This window comes from Carica papaya, chromosome 6 (genome assembly GCF_054855325.1).
Source record: "Carica papaya isolate Zhongbai chromosome 6, ASM5485532v1, whole genome shotgun sequence".
NCBI classification, from domain to species: Eukaryota; Viridiplantae; Streptophyta; class Magnoliopsida; order Brassicales; family Caricaceae; genus Carica; species Carica papaya.
Genome location: NC_142314.1, coordinates 9,183,444 through 9,209,427, shown reverse-complemented (window position 1 = coordinate 9,209,427; position 25,984 = coordinate 9,183,444). Strand labels below are relative to the sequence as shown.

The window sequence follows — 25,984 nt, the reverse complement described above, 5'->3', positions numbered from 1 at the left end:
AATTATATAGTATATAGTCCATGACATTCACCAAACCTCCATTATATCTTTCTTTTCCCTCATTTTGTTTTGGGTTTAGATAGAAATAAATTAAAAGAATTTCATTGAAAAGACGACTTCTTTATCATAATAGTTTTTGATACCTCAGGGTTACATACATTATATATATATATATATACATCAAAAGTCAAGATCATTGGCAAGATTTTGTATTCATAAGTATTTATTTATTCATTGTTTCTTCTGGTATTATTATTTCTGATCTCTTCAATATTGTCTCAGATTCAGTTCATAGAACCATGCCTCTTCTGGTTATGAACTATTTAATAACAAATAAGAAATAAGTAAAAGAGAGAATTATTTAAACAAAACCATCTCTAATTGATTAATTATTATATCATTAAAGAATCAACAAACTAAATTAATAATTAAATTGGACACAACAACTTAAAAAAAAAAAAAAGAAGGATATCAAATTCAATAAACAAACAAGAGATGAGATAGTTTAAATTATTATGACTTCATTTTTTTAAAAAAATTGGGTTTAAATATACAAAAATTAGTATAACTAAATGTACATACAAATTTGATAAGATTTGAAAAATAAATTAATAATAATATTAATTAGGAAACTATTAACTTACAACATCTAGTGATTTACCTGTTTATCTGATGGGTATGATTAAATTATTAAAATATTAATAATAATAATAATAATTTTTTTTCATAATAATTAATTTAATTTTTTAAAATAATTTTTAAAGAAAAAGCACAATTATTTTAATTTTAAGCAATTATTTTGTACCCTTTTATGTCAATTATTGGGTCCCAGGCCTATACTTGCTTCTTACAAAAAGCCAAACAACATTTAAATATAAAAATTAAAAAAAAAAAAAAAACAAAGAAAAAGAAACATAAATCAAGAAAACAGCAAAATCCTAGTAACCCAAACACCCCCCCCCCCCCCCCCCCCAATCAAACCATTGAATGTCGTCATATAAATGGGCCCCACCATCACTAAGCCCCTCAGCTTCATTTTTCCAGGTGGTTAAATATTATTATCCGGGTTATCACTGTCAATCACATTTTTAAACTTACCTAGTGGGACTATTAATTACTAATTTAATTAATTAATTAACCATTAATCAGTTTATGTATGGGTTTAGTTCATGATTAACTTTTGTAATTTCGCTGTCATTCCTCACTACCAATCTTACGTGTTCACCGCTCAGAGTAGTTTCTTCTGCACAAAAGTCCAAACTACTTGATTAAACATTTTGCTCTTACGTTTGTGTGTCTAGATGATCAATAATTAGTACCATTACTTGTTATACTTATTCTTTAATTAAATGATTACTACTTTTATCTCACGTTCGAAAAGTATGAATTCAAATATTGTATTTTGCATTTCTTTGTCAATGGATAACTAATAAGAAAATCGAAATTAGTACAAAATATAGTGAAAAATAAATATATATCTTACTAAATTAGGATATAGAAATATCACGTTTTAGTATATTTAATTCAAAGTGAGCATAAAAGACTAGTCCGGTGAATAAAAAATATGGGTTTCGTGTGATAATTATTTGAGTTCGATTACTATATAAGTAATATTCTTGTAGTAAAGTCTTAACATGAGAAAAATAATTCAAAGCAAACCCATGAAAAAGTGATGTCCATATGAAACACAGAGGAAGAGATGTAAAGGAAGTTGACTTCAGTAGTCTGGAGCATAGAGGCGTTGGCCACGCCTTCTTCCTTCACTATTAAAATCTTGAGGAGGAGTAGCAGGCAGCCAACAAGTGATAAATACTTAAAAACAATCTTCACCGTCTGAAAAAGGTGAGGAGAGGCAAGGAGAAGCAAACAAGTGTGTGGTTGTAGATTTAAAGAGATACTCCATCAAATTTAAGGCTCTGTAATAATTGATGTTTCCTACCAACTCCAAACCCAAAAGAAAAAAGAAGAAAGGGGGTATGATGGCTGCATAAAGGACACAGTACCCTCCCCTTCACATCCACTGTGCATAACTAAAGGTTATGTCAATATGCATTCACGAGACACATTGGGAGCAACAAAAAAAGAAACCTAAAACACCAATCATGGATTTCAATTTCTTTCTTGCTTTATTTTTTGTAACATAGAAAGGCACTCACTTATCTGCAGATGTAGATTTAAAAATCATGGATCAAATAGCATGTTTTCTCTATGCAACAACAGGTAATTTAAATTTATAAGTGTATTTATTGGCAGTGAATGTGTTTTGCAGTAGTGGCTTTAAACAAGCTGCATCGTGATGAGGGCGGACTCAAGATCTTTTAGAGTTACACTGAAGAGGATTTTAATAGGTGGATATTGATTCTCAGAAGATTCGAATTTCAGGAGGAATAGACTTTTTGCTAGCCATTCATTTTCTTTTGGTAAATTTGGCAAAAGTAAGTTGTGTAAGAGTTTTCAACAAACAACTACTCTCAATCAAACCTCAGATGGGAGGTTTGGTAATTTTTGCGTTTTGTCCTTTTCCTATTCCTTGTCCTTGTCAAAATTTTCAAAATATGAAATTTGAAGTCCAGGTATGATGCAATCTAAATTGATTTGATAAAATATCAAGTCATTATAATTCCATCAAATATGATTTAGTAAACATTTGATTAAGTCTGAAACTTTTTCAAATTTCAAAGGTGATAATATAAAGGCTTGACCGCCAAGACAGACAAAATGGAATTCTAGAAAAGAAGGAAACGTTTTTATCTTTCTAAATGGAGAACAAATTATTGAGAGATGAAATTATTTGATTGCATAGCAAAGATACTAACACTATTTCAATGGATGTATATGTCAAAAGTACAAAACAGAAACAAACATCTAGTTCAACTCAACTGAAAATTGCAAGGGACCAAAAAGAACACAGCGAGCCACATCATTCACTGCTACCTGTAGCCATCAAGAACTCACCTTCGCATACTACATCACGCCCAACGTATGCCTTCCCTTCCATCTTTGCGATTCCAAACCTCTTCTGCAACTTCACAAGAGTCATCCTCATTACCAATGTATCTCCAGCAATCACAGGTTTCCGAAACCTGACTTTATCAATCCCTGCAAAGAAGAAATTCTCCCTCGAACCTCCTACTTCAGGTTGCAGCATAACCAATCCTCCAACTTGGGCCATTGCCTGGAGTAAGCAACCACTTCAATTAGGACTTACTACAAGTAAATATATAAGAATAACAAGAAGGAGACATATTACTAAAGTGTTTCATTCTAGCAATTAGTGGGTGTTTAGCACATGCTATAGGGGGTGAATTGTTGAATAAGTGAGATTGTATTTGCCATAAGACTATGGTTGGAATGCAAGCTGCTTATTCTCATAATAAAATAAATTACATCCGCATTTCATCCACCATAGTTTAGAATAGAGATGAAGGAGTGGGTTTTGTTCAGTCCTGGATGCTGTTTCCTCACATATTGTATTCCCAAAATCTCAATGATTGAGAAATCGAGTCGTCTATGAATTTGCATAATGTACTACACTTTTTCAGCAAGTCAGGATATAAAGGATGCCCCAATTTGGAATCTACTAAAAGAATGATAATTTCTTGGTTAAATCATGCCTTGATCCTTGACAGCTTTGCCTGAAAGCCTATTTGCCGTGAGGCTTCCCCTAGAATTGCTTTCTTAGTTTCGGAAGCCACATGGTATCGCATTCTTACCATGGCAATCTGAGAAAGAGGAGCTGCATTCTTTATTAATTGTTTTCCATTGTGATTAGCATTCTTAGGAAGTGAATTTGCATACTACCCGACACTTTTTCAGTGGATCAGAATTTAAAGGTTTCCCACTTCAGGATTTATCAAAGAATGATAATTTCTCGGTTAAATCATGCCTTGCTGAGTCATGACCTAGTCCTTGACAGCTTAGCCTGAAAACCTATTTGCAAGTGCAAGGCTTTCCCGTAGAATTGTAGGATTGCTTTCTTACTTTCGGAAGCCACATGGTACCACATTCTTACCATGGACGATCTGAGAAAGAGAAGCTGCACTCGCTGTCAATGGTTGTCCACTGTGTTTGTGTGCTAATGTATCCCTCTCCCTTGGCCCTCCTCAAACCATCTTCTTTTATGGTGTTCTGTGGGAACAAGCATTTGGGATTTGGCGATTAGGCTTTCAAGCATCAGTGGACATCATCAGGATGACCTGTTAGCATGTAAAGGGATCTGCTGCCATAGGATCATGAAGAAGCTTGTTGCCATCATTCCCTGTGCCATTTTCTGGACTATATGGAGAAGTAATAAAACAATTTTTGAGGGTATATTTTGCTAGAATAAGAAACCATTGGTTTCCAAACATTATATATTTTTTTCTGAAGGTCAAATGATTCTCCAACGGAAAGATTTGGTAGCTCATTGATTTTTGTCTGAATCTTTTCTGTAATTCTCAGCATTTTGGGTTCTGTATGGCTTTTGTACATCGCTGGCATTCCTTTGGCACCCTTTATATGAAATCTTTCATCTTCTCCACACAGAAAAAAGGCTATTAAAATGGAAGAGAAAAAAAATCAATTGCAGGTCCAGGTAATCACTCTTTAATGGTGAATTGTCATGAACCAATGCCTAAAGTGGAAGTTATCTTTTTTTTGAAAAAAACATAACTTAAGTGGAAGTTATCAATTGCCTTTCAACTTATAGGACTCCTTTTTTCAAAAGAAAAAAGGGAAGTTATAAACCAATAAAGGTGATTATTGAACTACCTCAAGGGGGCTGGTATATAGAATGGTATCATAAAATGGGTTATCATATTTTGACAATAGTATAAAGAAGTACAAAACGGTAAAAGGGGCCATCATATTTCAGTAAGAACCATATGTTTTGTCCAATACAACCAGACAGAACAACATCGATAGTATTAGTTCGATATTGGTCAAACAATAGTATTTTGTAAACTGTAACCTAACTATTGACAGTGTTGAACAGTACAAATTTTTTTTATAGATTTGGATAGTATCCATTGAAATAACTAAATAACTACTTTAACCTGAGCTGAATAATTTCTATTTCAAGGGCAGTGGCAAAATATAGAACAAAACTCTTATCCCATTAAAGAATCAGAAAACAAATAGATCCATCTCGAGAAGTACACACCAAGCACATACCATAGGTAGAAAATCCTCTTCCCAGAAAGCAGTTTCTTTAATGCTGAACAATTGTTTAGGTGATTTATATATGTTGTCTTCTAGGATCAAGGTGACATCTAAACCATGAGCTTAAAGGTCCTTGAGTAAAGCTCCAAGCTCCAAGGTCCTCTTTCACAATAAGAGTTCGAAGAGCTAATAGTTCGACTAAGAAAATTAAACATGCGCATGACATGGCTCATTTTCCCAACGGTTAAGTACCTGATAGAAGCATTTGATGTGGTTCATAAGATCCCATGGTAGAGCATATGTGCTGGGACTCCCTCAGTGAAGGATACAGCAACTTCACATTATGGTAATGCTACTCACCTTAAAGAATGAGAAGTTGCAGAGTCACTGAGTGCATCATTAAGTGTCCCATATCATAGAGTTGACGACTACTAAATGCTCCTCCATCCAATCTTCTTCCCTCCAACCCCCCAACCCCATCCCTGCCCTGCAGCACAACTAATGATAATTAAGTACAAAGCTGCTTTACTGCTGTATCGTCAAAGAACATCTAAACGGTGGAATAGACCCCATAATAAAGTTTTATAAGCCAGATGACTAACACCACACCTAGGATTCCTAAATGTTTTTGAAATGAGCGGGAAGGATCAGATCCATTTCTCCTCAGGTTCGACAAAAGTATGACGGTCCATCTATTCCAATTTCAGACATCTTCCTATCTTTTCTTTCTTCCAAGGGCTTTATTGAATCCTAGCCTAGTAGTGGTCCTTCCCCTTCCCTGTCAAAATCTGAATCCTTTCAGACTGAATTGTTGCCTGTGTAAACCCTTCAATTTTGACTATAATTCACATTCCACTTTGTTACTCTGACTTTCTTTTCAATTTTCCATAATGTAGCTTAGTAAAACCACATCCACTTCTTATTCTATTTTTCATTACCATCTCCCTCAGGCACGTGAACAATAACCACCATGGTAAATCGAACAAGGGGAGATGTTCGTAGAAATTAAAACCTTTTAGCGTTATCTAACATGGCTAGACTTAGGATCTGGAAGGAATGAACTATTTTTCCCGGGTTGATTCATAAATATACACTCAGTTCAAGCATAAGAGGATGAAAATACAACTCCAAATAGAACCTGAAATGTATTTGTTTCAAGTCTATTTGGAATATATTTGGAGTTGGATTTTGTCCTATCAGAGTTAAATTTTTGTTGTTTAATAATTGAACTTAGTATACTTCTCTTAAAATAAGTACAGTTTTCGAGATGAATTACATAGAATACTATACTTCTTCCGAGTATACCCATAGTATAAAATCTAACCTCCTAACATAAATAAGTGACCAAGAATACCTATTACCAAGAAGCAAGCACAAATAAACAATCAAGACATACCCCATCTCACACAAGCTTTATCAAAAAATCAACAAGCAACAAAGTAGACGAATTTCAGTAACCCAACAGCTTATCTTCTTAAGTAATGAATGTAAAACAAATTACACAAAGAGAAACGAATCGTATATTTGATGAAAGTTGAACAAATCCGAGTAAATAATTACCTCCACCATTAGAACACCAGGCATTATAGGCCTTTCAGGGAAATGCCCAGGGAAAAAGTTATCATTTATCGTAACATTCTTTATAGCAACTGCTGATACGCCGGGATTGTATTCTATAACCCTATCGACCAACAGAAAGGGGAACCTACAACACAACCCAAAACCAAGAAGAAGAAGAAAAAGCGTCGTCACAGAAAAATTAAAAAAAAAAAAAAAAGAAGAAAAAAATCAGAAGGAGAAAAGAAATCGTCAAAAAGAAACCCATTAGTTTTAAGTTAGAATTCACCTGTGGGGTAATATTTCTCTTATCTTATTAATGTCCATCACCGTCGGAAATGCTGGGTATCCTGTAAATGGAAAATTAGAAATTAAAAAGAGGAAAAAAAAGTCAAGTCACATGCAAGAGTTGGTTTTATGGAACTAATAGAAATTCACAGTGCGAGATGAAACGCACTGAGTTCGATGGGGGTTTCTTCCTTTGCGCTGTTGGGGGCATCCGCGGAACAGAATGTGATCGAGTTGGATCGACGGGTGGATTTGAGCGACAGAGGATGAGATCGAGGAAGACTGATAGAAAATAGTGGAGGAGACTGCGGGACTCTTCTGGGTTGGCTCAGTGAGTTCGGAGCAAGAGAGAAGAGAGAGTTGGATGCAGCTGCTGCCATTGGAGAAGAGAGAGCGGAGAATTCGAAGTGAGTTGTGCGGGGGACAGGTGAGTTTAACGGGAACCTCGACAGAATAAGCCTTAAATTGAAGTATTTATACCAAAATGCGGCCGTTTCTGTTTGAATAAAACGCACCGTTTTCTGCAATGCAAATATCGTCAATAAGAGTGTTTGGTGAACAAAAATGAAATAGCTGGCCTCGTAGAAATGGTGGAGCATTCGATTCTAAACTACTTTGGTTTTGCAAACAACAAAAGTTATACAACCAAATTACAATTATACCATGTAATCACTTTTGCTACAATTTAAAAAAAAAAAATTATTTTTTCCATGACAATTTATTTGTGTAATTCAATATATTGTTCTTTTATATGAAATTATTAATTATTAATAGATTATTTTACATTTTTTATTCTTAAATACGAATTCAAAAACATATAAATATACTCTATATAAAATGATTATAAAAACAAATTAGAAACTAAATCATCATAAACAATTACAAAATTTGAAGTGTAATAAAACCATGTCTCATATATGAAAACTATAATTTATTACTCTTGATCTATTGATGAAATATAACACACAAAAGTACATATTCCGTATATTCTCAAGTAAAAACATACATAGTAAATATTAATCCTACTACCTTTTTCTTCCCCCATAAAATTATGAGGTTTATAGCACTCTCTACGGTTCGAAAGACAAGCATGGGCAGTCAAAATTAAGATTACTAACACAGAGGTACTGTCATGGTAAGAAATATGAGGAAGAAGAACATTGTAGTAACTGCCTAGAGATTTATGTAGTTATTTTGTAGCATCCATTGGAGGCTCCATCGATTTTCCGATTCACATCTGTAAGACCAATATCCCCAGCCAAAAGAAGCACGCCCATAAACATCTACTTGAGCTTTGCTAAAATTTTGATAATCTTCCATTGATTTTTCCTCATTTGCATCGAACTCTCCTGTCCATTCCCCTGAAAATAAAAATAATTAATTAATTTAACACAAAAAATAGTACTATTCTTTTGATTTTACTTTTACTTACCCACAAAGATGAGAGGGCCGTTAGATGTCATGATGGCGTTAAGATCCGAGGCTCGTTGATTGTAGATGTAATCGATATTTTCCTGCACATTCTTGTTTTTGAAAACTGGAGAGAAGAGGTTGTAGTAATGTACATCGATGACTACCCGATCAAACGTTGCAGCAAACTCTAGCAGCTCCTTTGGATCAGCACGTCCCAAGCGATTCGAGAAGATGACATACGCATCTGATGTGTATTTCCTTACAGCTTCATAGCCAGCTTTGTAGTAATTTTTCAGGGCATCTAGATCCACACCTGGTGTAACTGGCTCCACACCAGGTGCAACTGGCTCGTTCATCAACTCAATTGCTGCTAGACTTGGATGCCTTCCATACCTGTGCACCACTATAGCTTTTAATCTTATGTAAAATTTTACGTACAAGAAAAATAATAAATTTTCAAAATTTTAAGTTTATCCTAAACATAATAAGAGAGGTTGAAGCTTATTGAAATTGAACTTTTCTGCAAGGAAGTCGATGACTGCAACAGTTTCCACTGCACTGGACTCTCCCCATTCCAGATATCCATCTCTTGATGCACTATGTTGTTCTCCATTCTGCGAACTCTTAGGCGCATGCAAATCAATTATCACTTTCATTCCATTGTTCCTACAACATCAAATTCACAAATTTAATTTAATCACTCGCGATGGAGTTTTTTTGTTTCTTGAGATAAAGTGGGGGAATAAATTCAAGATCAAGTCATCAACTTTATAATAAGAGTATTATGATATTTGCGTTGGATACTCATAATACTGATTAAGAATTTTGAATTGAATTTCACTCGTACACCATTACAAATTCATAAAATTATTACTCACTGTGCCCACTTAAATACATTGTCCAAAACTTGCAAGGACCCCCCAACAAAAGGCTTAGGAGGAGAGGGATCATGTGCTATCCACCAACCAACTGGAATTCTCACAGCATTTACACCATTTCCTGACAAGAACTCGAAGTCCTTTTGGGTGATATAACTACTCCAATGCTCCTGTATCAACCACAAATTCATTACATCTTCATGTTTCAATAACTTCAAAATTAATTGCTAACTGTATGCTTATAAACAATCTTCTCGAAATCGATTAAACTGTGTGGTTATAAACAATCTTCCAGAAATCTATTAAATAAATCTACTATTATTTGTGCTAAATAATAAATTTGAACCGACTTTTCCCTCAAACCAAAACTCCCTAAGCTATTGATTACACGGATAACAAAAATTCAAATATTAGACTTTTGAATAATAGATTTGAACTAAATTTTCTAAAAATTTAAGACGATAAAAAAAGTGGCTAATCAATTATTTACATTCTATTCCTTCAAAATTTGAACTTAGGTTTAGTTTTATATACCATCAATCACATATCTTGAAAGTCTATGAAATAACTAAATTTAACTACATATCATTCAAGTTTGATAACTTATTTGAAATGATTTTATCAAGAACTTAGGATCTCATTGAAAAAGACTCCAATTGTTGTTGGGTATATGGATCATCAGGATTCAGACAATTCAATTCTAACTCAGGTTTTACATAATGTAATAAAAGTAGACCAATTTTCTTAAAGAAATGAATGCTAGAAAGCCTCATCTATTACTTATAATCCAATATTTTGAAACTAATTAATTTAGTATGGGGCAATTCAATACCAAGTCACTTAAAGAATTTTTCACTTAATGCCCTGATTTGCAGCCATGTCATAACTCAAAAGAGGACTGTTCATACCTTGAGGATTCGAGGAGCTTTATCAGGACCATAGCCATTTGTGAGCTGGTATTCACCTCTCAATCTTGTGCTTTCTAAAATTGTCATTATAAACACAGATGGATCATTATCGTCCCAACTTGATCCACTATAATCTGCAGTTAGTACATTCTCCGATTTTACCTAATTACATTACAAAAAACCACAAACAATAAGCTTTTATAACACAGGTTTTCTCCAAAGAATCTGATAAAAATCTCACTTACATCATGCGCGTGTATGTGTTTATGGAGATTAAGCAGGAAGAAACTACCTGGACGAAAAACCCATTTGCTGATCTGATACGGACCCGACTGCCGTCGCCATCTTTCCTCACTATCTGAAACGTCTCTGCGTCACCGGCTCCATTAGAGACAGCTACTACATTGGCTCCTTGACCGCCATTTTTTATACCCACAAACTGCTTGTTGAACACTCTGAAATTGAAATACGTCTCGTTCATCCTCCACAACTGCAATCGTAAATGGAAATAAGACCAGGTCATGAAGAATTAATATAATATAAACAGTACTCAAAATGTGAGATGATAATTTACCCTAAAGGTTTCCCAGCCAGAAGCCGAAGGACGGTTGGCCACAACAACTGTCCCACCGCCATTTTCAGCAGAGAGATAGTTGAGGAGACCTGCGGACATGAATTGTACTTGGGTTCCATCCTAGTGAAAAAAACAGAGAACAATAGCTTAACAGAGTGGACAAAACAAGAAGGGGATTATGGAAATGATAAGAGCATTTTCATGGAGAAAATGGAGAGAAGTAGTACGAGAAGATCATTGTTGGGGATTCCATCAAAGAGGGAGGAGTTCATCCAGCCTTCTGTGACAAGCCAGTTTCCCAAGTTGACAGCTCTGAGTGGCAGAGTGGGATTTGTGGTTTGTGAAAGAGAAAGAGAGGGAATCCATGAAAGGAGGAGAAGAGGGAAGAGAAGAGTGATGAAAGAGCAGTGACTCATCTTTTTTAAAGAAAAAAAAGAATGATTGAGAGTGTGTAATTTAAACAACTTAAGAGGTAACGTAAAGTTACATAGATAATTGATTATCGTACGTCCAAAAATTAATTTCAACTTTCTGTCAACTCAACGTGTACATATGAAGTTGCAAAAATTTAACGTGTGCATATAATCTGGGTGACTTTCTTTCAATTTATTTTGACTATTTTTTATCAAAACATAATGAAAACAGTACGTTCATAATTTTATTAAATTTCAAAGATTTTAAAACATATTATTTAGGTTGTACTTGAAATATTATTTTTAAGTATATGTACATTGTAGAAGCCCATAAATTAAGGAAAATTAATATATAGAGTAAATGCGAAAGCAATTAAGAGTTTAAAATTTATATTTCTTACATAATAAATCAAAATATCCAATATAATTATGAGAATGCTCTTTTAAGAAAATTTTTAATATCAAAATAAATAAATAAAAGAAAATATTACTAAAAATTTTATTGAGTTAATCTCTGCTTGGCGACTCTGATGGAATGCGGAAAACAGCTTTATTTGCAAGTTTTTTTTTACTGTTCAGAATCTGAATCTTAATCTTCCTGATCTGAAAATAGTTAAATAAGATGATGAACTACACTGTTCCAATAAGAATATTACGCTTAACACCGATATGAAAAATTAAAATTGATAAAAATTATAAACAACCAATGAAACTATTATCTCTTTTTAAATAAAATCATTTAACACAAAAGTTGTTATTCTCATACTTACCCTTACAAGTTTTCAAAACTGACATATGAAGACAATAATCATGGTAACATTTTATTTCATATTTAAATGAACAATAATAGTAACTTACCTTCTTACTTGTTTACCAGTACCTCTTGGGGTCCATAAGGATCTTATGCGTGAATATCCAATCTATCATTTAATCGTCCGTCTCCATATCATATCCGGTATAAAGGTGAACTATACCCCTCAATCCCTTTTGGTATGGGATTTCTCAGCCCCATTCGACTGAGTTAATATTCACGGTAGAAATTTTTCTATGCATCGATACACCCTTCCCTAGGGTAACTGATAAACTTTTCATAAATATATCCACATCATCAACCAATCACTAATTACATACCAATATTTCGCATTTACATATCAACAATAAGTCATACAAATAGACAATACGAAAATAAAAAAAAATGTGACTAGGCCATTTATTTCAAATCAGTCGATAAGTGAGAATAATCAATCAAGTAATCAATGAACGAGAAAGTAATTAAAATAAATAAACAATTGTAATTTAGATAGTATATGAGAATATAAACAACACAGCTAGAGCAATTATACACTAACCGATTCTAGCTCCACTGGTGACCTATAATTAATTTAGAAATTTTTAATTTTTATAAAACACACCATTATTAGTTATCACACTTTAATTTACCATAACGAAGGAAAGAATGATGGATTCTTACCTCGAATTGGTGTCCGAAATACCATACTTTTCACTATACCTCTTGACAGTTTCTGGATTTCCTGAATTTTTCCTAAAAAAATTAAAAATACCCACCACGTATAAAAAATATCCCAAAAGGCTAAAATAGGCATTTTAAAACTTTTTCTACCAATTTAGAGTTCTTACACAACGTCGCCGCCGTGTTCCGGCGCTGGTTCCGTCGCCCACGGTGGTAGTTCCTCTCGACTTGGCCATTTTCAGCTGGTTTAGGCTGGTTTTAGTTGGTTTTGCATAAAAACCTGCGAAAACCAAGTTAGGGGCCTTTTTTGGCCCAAAAATGCAAAAATTGAAACCTTACTGGTATGAGGGTCTCCAGGTGCAGTGGCTCTACTATTCCTCCTTCACGACCGAGGTTCTCCTTTGGCTAACCTATGCTAGAAAAGGACGGAGAACACAACGATCAAAAAATCATGCAAAATGAAAAGTGGGAAAGGGGTCATCAGAGAGGGTTTTGAATTTCGGCCATAGTGGTTTGGTCGAGCTTCACTCGTATTTTCTGGCTCTCTTGTGGGCCTTTTGGCTTCGATATGGGCATGGGGAGATTTTGGATTGAATTCTGAGCGGGAAGGGAAAAAAAGTACCTGTTTGGCATCGAAGGTGGCTCCGGTGTGGCAGTGAAGGTAGTCAGTTTCTTTTCCGGTGCCCTTCTTTTTCTTCTCTAGTAATGACTAGTGCGTTTAGGGTTAGGGTTTCCTGGAACGCGATATTTAAATACCCTCTGCGAGTCGATCTGGGATGTCTATGCAAGGCATGTGGCCCTCTCCTATCCGTTGGATCCCTCTTATTCGGGAAATAAATTTGGACCGTATAATCGGATTGAATCTGATCGTCCAATTGCGCCTGAAGGCAAAATGCATCTAGGTTGTCCGTGCGCACAGGATGCGATCGAGGGTGTTAGATTTGCAGGCTCGCAGATTGCCCGTGTGGCCTCCCACGTGGAATCAGTGTCAGTGCATCTGCCATACAGCGTGTTATGAGTCATCATTACTACTGACATGTCCATTCCACGTGGTCATTTTTTTTTGCGATTTTACCCTATGTTTTAAATTTTCTTTCAAAAACACTCCTCTTATTCACAGTTTCACCCCTATTTCCCAGAATTATTTTTAATTTCATCCCTAATTCTATTTTTCTAAAAAAATTAACAAAAATTAAAATAAAATAAGATTAAATTATTTATATGTATAATTTTACTAATTTGTAAAATTATTCCGAACTAAATTTTCGGGTCCGGGTGTTATAACTCTCCCCCCTTAAGAAGAAATTTGGTCCCTCAAATTTATTGCCCTCTCACTAGTCAAATAGTTGAGGTTACTAGACTCTGAAATTCAGTTCTAGCTTCCAAGTGGCCTCATCCCTCGTGTGATTCTGCCATAAAACCTTGACGAAGAAAATTTCTCTTTTGCGAAGTACTCTACTCTTCCGATTCAAAATGCCTATAGGTATCCTTATAGGATAGATCCTCTTGGAGTAAAAGTGGCTCGTGAGACAGGATATATAAGGGGTATGGGTTGTACTTACATAATATAGACACATGAAACACATTATGGACTCTGGATAGCTCTGGAGATAGTACTAGCCTGTAGGCAGACATACCAATCATGTCCAAGATCTTAAACGGTCCAATGAACCATAAATTTAATTTTCAAACTTACTGATACTCTTGAAAGAGATAACCTTAAGAAACATCCGATCACCCGTGTCCGCATAACTCTTCTACCTACTCTAAGCTGCCTAGAAGTTCTTCCTGATTTTAATTATCTTGGCAGTGGTCTCCTCTACAAGATCTGGGTCAAACAATTTTCTATCACTCACATCTTCCCAACAGATCGGCGACCTGTAGGGTCGGCCATACAATGCCTTATACGGGGGACTATACCGATATTTACTTGGTAACTGTTATTGTAAGCGAACTCTAGGTGATTATCCCAATATCTTTCGAAGTCCAAAACACAGCCTCTGAGCATATCCTCTATTGTGCAAATTGTTCGTTCCGACAGTCCATGGATTTGAAGGTGGAATATTGTACTGAGGAACAGTTTCGTCCCCATTATTTGCTGAAAATTAGACCAAAATCGAGAGGTGAAACTAGGGTCTCTGTCGGATACCGCTGTCACTGGAACTCCATATAGCCTGACTATCTCTAGAATATAAATTCTTGCTAACTTGTCTAAAAAGTTAGTCATTTTGATAGCCACGAAATAAAGGGACTTGGTGAGCCGATCAATAATTACTCATATAACATAATATCCCAAGCGTGCCTTAGGTAACCCTGTTACAAAATCGATGATGATATGTTTCTATTTCCACTCTGAAATCGGTAACGGATGAAGTAACTGACCTAGGCGTTAATGCTCTGTCATAACCTGTTGACATACAAGGCATCGGGAGATGAAATCAGTTATTTTTTTTTCATTCTTCTCCATCAAAATCGGGGTCGCATATTTTGATATATTTTAGTACTTTCGGAATACATAGTGAACTTTGAGCTATAGGTCTCGATCATGATGTTCTCTTTTATATCACTGTCATATGGGACACACACCATATCCTGGAGCTTGAGCACCAATCGGCATAGACTCAAAATTCTGAATTTATTCCCTGTTCTGAATCCTTCTTTACGGTTGGTAAGGTGGAATCGGTCAATTAGGCATCCTTTATTCTTTGAATCAGTTCAGGTTGGACAGTTATATGGGTCAGGCCTGTAACCCTCTTCAAGTCCTAAAGTTGTATTTTTTGCGCAGCTCCTATTACCCTGCATTCAGAAACTATTAAGTGAGCCAACATACCTGCATTTTTTCTGCTGAGCGCGTCGGCTACCACTTTACTCTTACTCAGGAGATATAAAATCTTATAATCGTAGTCCTTTAGGAGCTCCATCCAACGCCTTTGATGCATGTTGAGATCCTTCTGAGCGACTATATGTTTCAAATTTTTATGGTCTGTATAAATATCAAAAGTCTCCTCATATAAGTAGTGGTGTCAGGTCTTCAAGGCTTGGATAATGACGAAAAGTTCTAGGTCGTGAGTGAGATAATTCTTTTCATGACTTTTTAACTATCTAGATCCATAAGCTATAACATTTTCATGCTACATCATAACACAGCTCAACTCCAGGTAAGAGACATCACTATACACTGTGTATCCACATGTCCTACTCGGTAGAGCCAAAACTGGTGTGGTAGTCAACCGCTTCTTGAGTTCTGTAAAAATCTTTTTAATAATTCTCATTCCACTAAACTTGACGTTCTTTTTTGTAAGTCCAGTCAAAGGAGCGGTTAGGCTAGAAAACCCTTCCACAAACTTGCAGTAATAAACTATCATTCCCAAAAAATTACGAATTTTCTTAACCGAAGTCAATTTTTTCCAATTGAGTACTACCTCAACTTCTTGGGATTCACTGATACCCCATCCTTTGATATTATGTGTCATAGGAAGGTAGTCTGCTCGAGTCAAAACTCACACTTACTCAATTTTTCATATAGTATTTTTTTCTTGAGAAACTGTAAAACATGAGTAAGGTGATGAGCGTGTTTTTCTCTACTCTTTGAATAGACGAGTATATCATTAATAAACACAATAACAAACTGATCCAAGAACTACCTTAAAGCCCTATTCATCAAGTCCATGAAAATTGATGGTGCATTGGTTAGCTCATGGCATGACTAGGAACTCATAGTGTCCGTACCTAGTTTTAAAGGTTGTCTTGGGAATATCCTCTGTCCTGATCTTCACCTGATGGTAACTCAAACACAAGTCTATCTTAGAGAAAACCTGAGCACCCTTTAACTGATTGAAAAGATCATCGATCCTAGGGAAGGGGTACTCGTTCTTGATTGTGACTCTATTTAATCCCCTGTTGTCAATGCACAATCTCAGGAATCCATCTCCTTTTCTTGTAAACGTGAGTCCAGCATACACTGTGTCGGATGAATTCACTATCCTGTAATTATTCAATCTATTTTCTCAGTTCTTCCATCTCTACACGACTCATACAGTAATGGGTAACTGAAATGGGTTGGTGTTAGGCTGAAAATTTATGGTAAACTTAATTTCTCTATCCACCGGCAGTCCGGGTAGTCTATTAAAAAATACATCTGGGAATTCTCGGACCACAAGGATCTCTTGTATGTAAATTTCTTTCTTAGGTTTGTGTAATGTAGAAAAGAATGACTGAGTTAAAACATCTTATAAACAATGCAGTTATCGTGAGATAATATATCTAAAACTTTTATTAATTGATGAATGACTCTTTGTTAGAAAGATTAAATATAAGCTTCTTATGAAAGCAATCTATGATGGCGTGATACACCATAACCAATTCATCACTAGAATTACATCCAAAATCTCTCATGTCTATTATTATCAAATCTACACTCAATTTTTTACTTGTTATTTTTACTATGCAAGATTTGTATATGACCTCCCCCTAATAGTGTCTCATTTCCAAGAGTAGACACAAATAGTACAGAATTAAGATTTTTAGGTAACACATTGAAATTTTTTACAAAAGCATGTGAGACAAAAGAATAAAAAGCATCAGTATCAATTCAAACATGTGCAAGGTGATTACAGATAGTGTACGTACCGTGTATCACGTTCGGGTTAGCTTCAGTATCCTGCTGGGTGAGAATGTAAGCTCTACCGTAGAAGGGAGGTCTGCCTTAATTCTAATTTCGCGGGCACTCTCTCGTGTAGTGCTGACCACTTCCACATTTACGACAGGTATTGTTGAAGCAATAGCAAGGTCAGTTCCCATGATCCTTGCCACATTGTTGGTAAGCCCTGTCACATCCTGTTACTGGAGTCTGAGTAGGAGCTTGAGTCACAGGCCTAGATATCTTATTCTGCTGAGTTGGTGCAGTTGGTATCGGTTTGCGGTGTGAAACCAGGGGTTTGGAATTTCTTTCTGTTTGAGAGGAAATGCGAAGATTCCTTTCTATTAACTGTGTCTTGGCCATGACTTCTGAGTAGGTACTGAGCTCGAATACATACAACTGTTGTCTGATCTCAGGATGGAGGCCCCACTCAAACTTTTTTATCTTTTTGTAGTCATCCATCATACTCTCAGGAGAATACTGGTCCAACTCTAGGAACTTTTGGGTATATTCAGACATTACCATCTCACCCTGTACCAGGTATGCAAACTATATTTATTTCAAATACCGAAGATGCTTTGGGAGGTACTCTGCATTGAAAGCTATTAAGAACCATTCCCAAGTGACTGGAATGGACAAGGTGGTCTGCTTTAGCTGCCACCAGTGACCCGCCTCACCCATGAGCATGTAAGTGGTAAGTACAACCTTCTGTTCGGGAATTACCCCAAGAATTGCAAATGCCTTCTTTGTCTCGGTTAACCAATACTCGACCTCTTCGAAGAATGATGCCCCTGTAAAGGTAAATGAGTTTAGTCTATTATATCTCTCAATGTAGTCTTGTTCTATCATTGGCAGAATTGAGTCCCACAGAAGAGGGGTTGGATTATGCTAAGGAAAGGCCAAGTGGTCCTGTGGTTACACCTGATTGTATGGTGGGGGCACCGAATTATACTGTGGTGGTGCCAGATGATAAGGTGGAGGAACAGGGTTGTATCGGGGTGGCACTGGATTTTTTCATTACAGGGGTGGCTTATACCGTGGTAGTGGTGGAGGGTCAGGCAGCTCCCTCCTATCTTATTGGGCTTGCTAGGTAGAGATAAGTTTCTCCAACATCTCAAAGAGTCAATTGACATCCTCTTAAAGCGACCCATCCCGGGTTGCTCTATTTAGTACGGGTCTTCCTCTCTTCATATCCTTATACATGTATTTCACAATAAAGGGTTGAGCATCGAGTTGTATTCCAGTGTTTTTAAATCTCTGTATAAAGAATGGTTATGAGGAATACGACTCTAATACCAACTGTAAAAGCTCAAAACCTTAAGGAAAGGAATATATATTAAAATAGCGAAAACAAATAGTAATTTAGGATTTACATTCCTTACACAGTAAATTAAAGTGCTCAATAGGGTTACGAGAATGTCCATTTTAAAGAAGTTAAAGTAATAGAAAACAAAAATGAAACTAAAATTCCATGGGGTTAAACTATACTGCCAACTTTGATGGGGTATGAGAAATAACCTTTACTCGCAACCCTCCTAATGTTCAAGATCTAGATCTTAATCTTCTTTAACTGAAATGGTTAAATAGAAAGATGAACTACACTAGTCCAGTAAGAATATCACACTAATCACTGATATGGAAAGTCGAATGTTGGTAAAAATTATAAAATAGCTAATTGAGCTATTGATTTAGATAAATTCATTTAACGTAAAACCGTTTATTTCATACTTACCACTATGGATTCCTAAAAATCGACCTATAAAGGCAATAACTCAAATAACATTGTAATTTCATCTTGAAGTGAGCAAGAATAATAACTTATATTTTTACCTGCTTACTGGTACTTCTGATGGTCCATAGGGATCTCCCCCTAAACGTGAACCCAATATCTAAATTTGTAAATCAACCGGCCGTCTTCATACCTTATCTAGTAATGGGCGTTAAACATACCATCGCATCGACACCCCGTCCGATATGAGGGTGGACCATATCTCACAAACCCTTATGGTATGGAACTTTTCAGCCCCGTCCAACTAAGGTAACATTCACGGTAGATTTTTTCCTATGTACTAGGTCCATCCATCTTTTCCTAGGGTACCCAGTAAGCTTTCATGCTTAGATTTACATTATCAACCAATTCCCAATTATATATCAATATCTCATATTTACCAATCGTCAACATCCCATATTTATAAATTAAGCGTGAATGTTAGCAGGGTGTTACATCCTCCTCCACCTTAGAAAATTTGGTCCCCCAAATTTATCTTGAATAAGCTTGAAAACTTCTCTCTCATCTCGTTCTCCAACTCCCACGTTGCCTCTTTCAGAGTGTGGCGCTGCCACTGCACCTTCACCATAGGGATCTTCTTGTTACGTAAAACCTTGTCGGTCCAACCAATAATTTTCACGAAAATTTCTTCGTATGTCATATCGGCTTGCACCTGCGTCTCATCATGAGGAATGATATGAGAAGGGTCAGGGTGGTACCTTTTAAGTATGAAGACATGGAAAATATCATGTAGACCTGCAAACTCTCGAGGCAGAGTAAGGTGGTATGCCACGGGTCCAATGCGCTCCACGATCCTAAAAGGTCCCACAGATCGAGGACTCAACTTCCCTCTTTACTCGAACTGTATTTTTCCCTTGTAAGGAAAAATCTTGAGGAAGACGTGGTCATAAACAGTGAATTTCAAGGATTTTCTACGATTATCAACCTAACTCTTTTGGTGACTCTGAATGGTAGCCAATTTCCTACAGATGATAGCAACCTTCTCAATAATTTTCTGGATGAAGTCTGGTCCTAAACGATGTTGATTTCCGACTTCGCTCCAGTAAGTGAGAGAATGACAGGGCCTATTGTACAACGCTTCATACGAAGTCATGCTGATGCTAGAACAATAACTGTTATTATAAAAAAATTCATACAAGGAAATATATTCATACCAGTTTTCACCAGAGTCGATGACGCAAGCACGCAACATGTCTTCTAACATGTAAATAGTATGTTCAGATTGACCACCAGTTTGAGGACGATAAGTAGTGTTGAAATACAATCCAAACCCAAGTCCTTCTTGGAAGCTATCCCAAAAGTGGGAGGTGAATCGAAGATCTCAATCGGATACAATGAATAAGGGAACACTATGGAATCGAACAATTTCATTGACATACAAGCGGGCTAATCTGCTGGTGGAGTCAGTGGTTCTGATGGGTAAGAAGTGAGCAGTCTTACTTAGTCTATCAATAATGACCCAAATAGCACTACAACCAAAATAGGTCATGGGTAAACCAATGACAAAATTTATGCTTACATGCTTCCACTTCTATTCTGGAATCAGGGGGCCCTGTAACAAACTGTTGAGTTTCTGGTGTTCTGCATTAACTTGTTGGAAGGTATCAGGAGATATAGTCAAAAATATTCTTCTTCATTCCCCACCACCAGTATTAATGCTTTAGGTCCTAGTATATCTTGGTATTCCTGGGGTGGATGGACAATTTGGAGGCATGGACAGCCTTAAGAACAACCGTCCTGACAACAACAGGGACCCAAATACAGTCCTGAAATTTGCATAACCCATCATCACTAAACCTGAAATCATGAAACTAGTCAGAAGTGAACTTACTTAATTTTTTTGTGATTTCTTAGTTCGTGGACTAAGTTTCCCAAATCTTTATAAAAAGATTAGGCAAAGCTCGGATCTTAACGAGATAGGTGCTATTCGGTTGAGACGAAAGTACCTGCATAACATCAACTAATTTTCAAGGCAAACACAACAAACTCCTTCTGGCTCAACACATCAGCGAGTATATTCTCTCTACTGGAATGATAGATGATCTTACAGTCATAGTCCTTAAGGAGGTCCATCCAATGTCTTTGTCTCATGTCCATCTTCCGCTGCGAGAAAATGTACTTTAAACTTTTGTAGTTAATGTAAATTTTAAAGGTAACCAAACAAGTAATGACGCCATATTTTCAAGGCAAAAATGATGGTCATCAACTCCAGATCATGAGTAGGGTAGTTTTAGTCATAGGACTTCAACTGTATGGATCCATAAGCGACCACCCTACAATATTGCATCAAAATGCATCCCAAACCAATATGAGATGCATCACAGTAGGCCTGAAATTTTCTAGTGTTGTCAGGGAGGATCAACACTAGAGCAGAGGTAAGAGGATGCTTTAATTCCATAAAACTCTCTTCACATTCGTAATCCCAGAAAAAAGGTATGCCCTTCCTAGTGAAATGGGTCAATGGACAAGCAATCTTAGAAAATCCATAGATGAATAATTGGTAGTAACCTACAAAACTAAGGAAACTATGTACCTCAACTACGTTGGTGGGCGGGTTCCAATTGATCACTATTTGAACCTTGGCTGAATCCACAACAACTCCTTCACTCGAAATCATATGACTAAAAAAAGAGACTCGATCCAACTAAAATAAGCATTTACTGAGTTTAGTAAATAGTTAATTTCGACGAAGTGTCCCCAGTACTTCAGATAGGTGGATTGCATGTTCCTCCAAGCTCTTAAATACACTGGGATGTTATCAATGAATACGATGACATATTGATCCATTGCATGCCGGACCCTGTTCATGAGATCCATTAAGGCAGTAGGGGTATTAGTTAACTCGAATGATATAAACTTGAACTCGTACAGGCCGTATCGACACCAAAAAATCGTCTTTAAGATATCTTTTTCCTTGACTCTCAATTGGTAGTACCCTGATCTGAGGTCGATCTTGGAAAAGATCATGACTCCTTACAACTAGTCGAAAAGATCGTCGATATGAGTTACCCAATTGAGTTCATGGTAGTCTATGCATAGTCTGAGGGAGTTGTCATTCTTTTCAACAAATAACACCGGAGCGCCCCAATGGGAATGTCTAGGGCAGATGACTTTCTTTCCAAGGAGTTCAAATAGTTGATTTTCCAGTTTTACGAGCTGAGTACGACTCATGTGATATGCAGGTTTTGATATTAGTTAAGTTTTAAGAAGTAGGTGGATAGAAAACTCTATCTCTCGTGGTGGAGGCAGACTAGGTAGTTCTTCCGGAAAAACTCTCGGAAATTTACAAACAATGGGAATGAAATACAAAGCTGGATTAGCTGTCATATTCTTGTTTATTTAATTATTAGAGAATAACAAAAATAGTTTTTTTTTTTTTTTCTGAGTTCGCAAGGTTACAACTTTACTTTCACAATTAATAATTACCCTATATTTCTCTAACCAATCCATTTCTAGAATAATGTTAAACCTTGAGAAATGGAAAAGTATTAGATATACAAATATTTCTATTTTTGAAGTTTTTATCTTACAATTTTTATATACACAGTGAGCTTCTAGTAATCCCCATAGAGAGAGTTTTAATAGCTAATATTTCTTTTAAAGGTTCAAGCTTAACATCTAATTATAAGTAAATACACAAGAAATAAAAAGAGTTGATAGCACCTGCATCGATTAAAGCTATAACATAAGTATCATGAATAGAAAGTATACACACGACCCTGGGCTACAGGTCTGTCCAAGTTCTTTAATCGCTAAAGGCAACCTTTTATAAGGTATTGAGTTCTTCTGCACTGATAACAGACATGATTAATATGCTGACAGGGTAGTTCACCATACAGGCGACCACAATGCTAACATGGTTGAGAAGGTTAGGTAGTTTGCCAGTGGGTGGAGGTAAAGCAAAGGGATGGACAACTCGGGTTTGTTTATCGGGGTGGCTACTTACTGGGTGTGACATTCTTCTTCTGGGTTATTAGGGTTATTGTCATTATTGGGTGCGAACTTGGATAATGCATTGGTGCTTGACTAAGATGAGGTCTTCTACCAGCTGGGCATGTTTTAACACTTCGACATACGAGTTGGGTTTCAGCATTACAACCCGATTGTAGATATTGGCATGAAGGCCTTTTAGAAACTTCCTAACTTTACGACTTTAATGAGTGACCATTAGAGGGGCAAATCTAGATAATTGAATAAATTGAGCTACATATTGGGAAATCGTCAAATTTCCTTGGAGAAGGTCCTAAAATTCCTCCTCCTTCACTCGGGCATAGGCTAGGAAGAAGTTATCAAAGAATACGTCCATAAAAACTTCTCAAGTAGTAGGGGTAGGTAGAACTTCCTTTTTAAGTCGCCATCAGTGTTCAACTTCGTTGGTTAGTATAAAGGCTCCTAGGGAGACTTTTTGTTTCTCGGTTAGGTATAGGACAGAGAAAAACTTCTCTATCTGCAAGATCCAGACTTAGGTACTAAAGGGTTAAGACCACCTTCGAAATGTAGTAGGTTAAGCTTCTTAAACTCTACTATGTTATGAGAGATAGACCTTTTGGTTGGTCGGTATTCTGAGGCAGGGTGTTGACAAGGGATGGCTTGGTTCTGTCCTATGGCTGTGGTCAATCCCTAGGTAGCTCAGAAGAGGTCGGTAAACTTGGCACTGGTCGGAAGATCCTAGGCCTCAGGTCTTTTAGTACACTCTACAGAAGGTCTCCCTTGCGTCATTCCTCCAAAAAGAAAAGGAAGACACGAGTTAGTGGTCTAGTTTTGGAATATATGACTTATTTTCCTAGATATCCTAAGGGTTTTTCTACCTACAGCCTCAATCATAAGGGATTTAATTCACGTAATTGCTTTGATACTATCTGTGACATCCTAAATTCTAATTAAGGCATAAGGATGTTAGATACAGAAACAGATTACGAGTACATGATAAATAATTGTATGCAGTGGAGTAAATTATTACAAATCTCTTACCAAAATATATGAGTCTCAATTACACATATATAACTGAGACTAGAAGTGACAACATAATACAAAATATCAAAATACAATACTATGTGAATGGACTCATCAGAGTGTGGGACAAGTCATGCACTCAAGGTTTGTAGATCCTTAGGATCCTTATTGCCTTCAAGGGATAGGTCAGCGATCGGTTCCTCACTATCTTCCTCATTTGGGGAGGGGAATGGAAAGGGGTGAGTTCCATATACTCAATAAGAAAAACAGTATTTAAATAACATCATAAGATTTTAAGAATGAATAATTATGTCATCAACACTTACCATTATGGGTTATATCAGGATACTTTCTTACTTTATCAAAATAATTTATTTACTAAAGAAAATATCATATCCATCATATTATAATCATAACAATAAAATCAATCATGCTGATAATAGAGAAAATCAAATAAATGAGAAAATGCTCAGATTTTCGTTTCATGCTTCACAAAGTCGTTCTAACTTCCATCTACTGAGGGTAGATACAAATTTTTGACTACCTATGTGGAATGACCAGATCAGATTTATATAACAGCAATTTGCTTACGGTACATTTTCGGCTTGTCAAACCATGACACGATCTATGGCCACGATTGTGCCAACCACAGTAATCTTATCAGATATTCTATATTCATGGTAGTACTTAGTGAAAGGCGATCCTTAACAAATAATTCGTGTCACCACTCTCATAAAAGGGTACGTCGTCATCCACATGGAGCAGTTCTCTCATGTTTTTCTAGAGCAAATGGGGGAGGGAAAAACAGAAACCTATCAGAAATAAAAAGTCTAAAGAGACATTTGATAAATTATACATGTCAATACAGACACATATTTTTCATACTATTTCATGCTTAATCTCCTTTTCATGTTTCAAAAATTTATCACCAATCATATCATTTAATTCACATGCGAATCATCAAATGCCTATATGATCATATAACATGCTTTATCAAGTAAAATTTACTTTATTTGGATAATAAATTTCAAGCTTCATAATTTTAATTCTAGAAATACTCCTTAAGATATTAAAAAAAATATTAAATTCCTTACCGAAACCGAAAGCTTGAAGTTTTCCTACAACTTTCTTCTTCTTCTCATCTCTTCTCTCTAGATCACTCCCTCTCTCTCTAAGATCTTGGAAGATGGAAGAATCAAATGGAAGTTATGGGGAAAAATAGAAGAGAGAGGTCCGTATTTATAAAAAATAGGGACCGTTAGATTTGCGCTAAATGGCAAAATCTGGTTAGTAGAGAAAAAGTTAAGTAAAAAAAAGTGGTGTGATGCGACGCGATAGCAGCGCAAAAATAGAGGAAGACCCTCCCAACTGACGACGACTCATCACCCAAGGCGGCGGTGGCACACCGCCCAAGGCAGTGCAAAGTGCCCAAGGGGTGGCAACACAATGCCCGAGGCAGTAGCATGCCGACTTATCCTGATGCGCGCAGGCCTACTTCACGGACGGGGCGCACACAGGTCGCACGATGCCTGGCCTGTCCACGCATGATGGTATGCGTGCGCAAATTGGCCTCACGCCCCGCGCAGACAGATGTACGCACAGTGAACACATCATGTGCTGGTCGCATGCACACACGTACACGCGGCGTGTGATGCCTGTGCATGAGAGTTTTTCCCACGAGATTCCGCTCCTTTTTCGGTCTTTTCCGTTGAATATTATTTTAAAATGAAATAACATAATAATAAGGTAAAATTGGCAAAAATAATAAAATTTTAAAATAAAATTAAAAATACGAATTAAATTTACGAAATATAATATAAAAATTACAAGATAACTTAAAAGAGTTCATGTGGCCTTAGGGCCCAAATAAATAGGAGTTACAAATTAAGCGCAATAGTTTGCAAGGTGTTACAAAGCAAGTCCTGGGTTGCTTTGATAACGACTTATCAAATCAACCGTAAA

The 25,984-nt window shown here is 36.3% G+C and overlaps 2 protein-coding genes across 2 annotated transcripts; both read right to left on the bottom strand.

The window, feature by feature from the left end:
- Positions 1-2,771: 2,771 nt before the first annotated feature.
- LOC110819044 (uncharacterized) lies at positions 2,772-7,492 on the bottom strand. Its single transcript, XM_022048127.2, has 4 exons — positions 7,154-7,492; positions 6,986-7,046; positions 6,700-6,844; positions 2,772-3,175 (listed from the first exon to the last, which is right to left on the bottom strand). The coding sequence occupies exons 1-4, from the start codon at positions 7,362-7,364 to the stop codon at positions 2,921-2,923; spliced, it is 672 nt and encodes a 223-aa protein (XP_021903819.2). The 5' UTR covers positions 7,365-7,492; the 3' UTR covers positions 2,772-2,920.
- Positions 7,493-7,943: 451 nt separating this feature from the next.
- On the bottom strand, positions 7,944-11,196 carry LOC110818972 (putative glucan 1,3-beta-glucosidase A). The gene is made up of 8 exons (XM_088222467.1): positions 10,985-11,196; positions 10,758-10,877; positions 10,476-10,673; positions 10,184-10,345; positions 9,276-9,445; positions 8,914-9,063; positions 8,417-8,790; positions 7,944-8,345 (listed from the first exon to the last, which is right to left on the bottom strand). Exons 1-8 carry the CDS (start codon positions 11,171-11,173, stop codon positions 8,158-8,160), a joined length of 1,551 nt encoding a protein of 516 aa, XP_088078593.1. The 5' UTR covers positions 11,174-11,196; the 3' UTR covers positions 7,944-8,157.
- Between the last annotated feature and the right edge of the window lie 14,788 nt (positions 11,197-25,984).

What these genes read in the sequence shown, in the direction of transcription:
- LOC110819044 (XM_022048127.2), bottom strand. Translation starts at nt 7,364, where the DNA reads ATGGCAGCAGCTGCATCCAACTCTCTCTTCTCTCTTGCTCCGAACTCA. An exon ending in AGAGAAATATTACCCCACAG is followed by an intron (nt 6,845 to 6,985) that starts GTGAATTCTAAC and finishes GTTGTGTTGTAG; the next exon opens with GTTCCCCTTTCTGTTGGTCG. An exon ending in CTGGTGTTCTAATGGTGGAG is followed by an intron (nt 3,176 to 6,699) that starts GTAATTATTTAC and finishes TGCTTACTCCAG; the next exon opens with GCAATGGCCCAAGTTGGAGG.
- LOC110818972 (XM_088222467.1), bottom strand. Translation starts at nt 11,173, where the DNA reads ATGAGTCACTGCTCTTTCATCACTCTTCTCTTCCCTCTTCTCCTCCTT. An exon ending in AATGTATTTAAGTGGGCACA is followed by an intron (nt 9,064 to 9,275) that starts GTGAGTAATAAT and finishes TTGATGTTGTAG; the next exon opens with GAACAATGGAATGAAAGTGA. An exon ending in CGGCCCTCTCATCTTTGTGG is followed by an intron (nt 8,346 to 8,416) that starts GTAAGTAAAAGT and finishes TTTTATTTTCAG; the next exon opens with GGGAATGGACAGGAGAGTTC.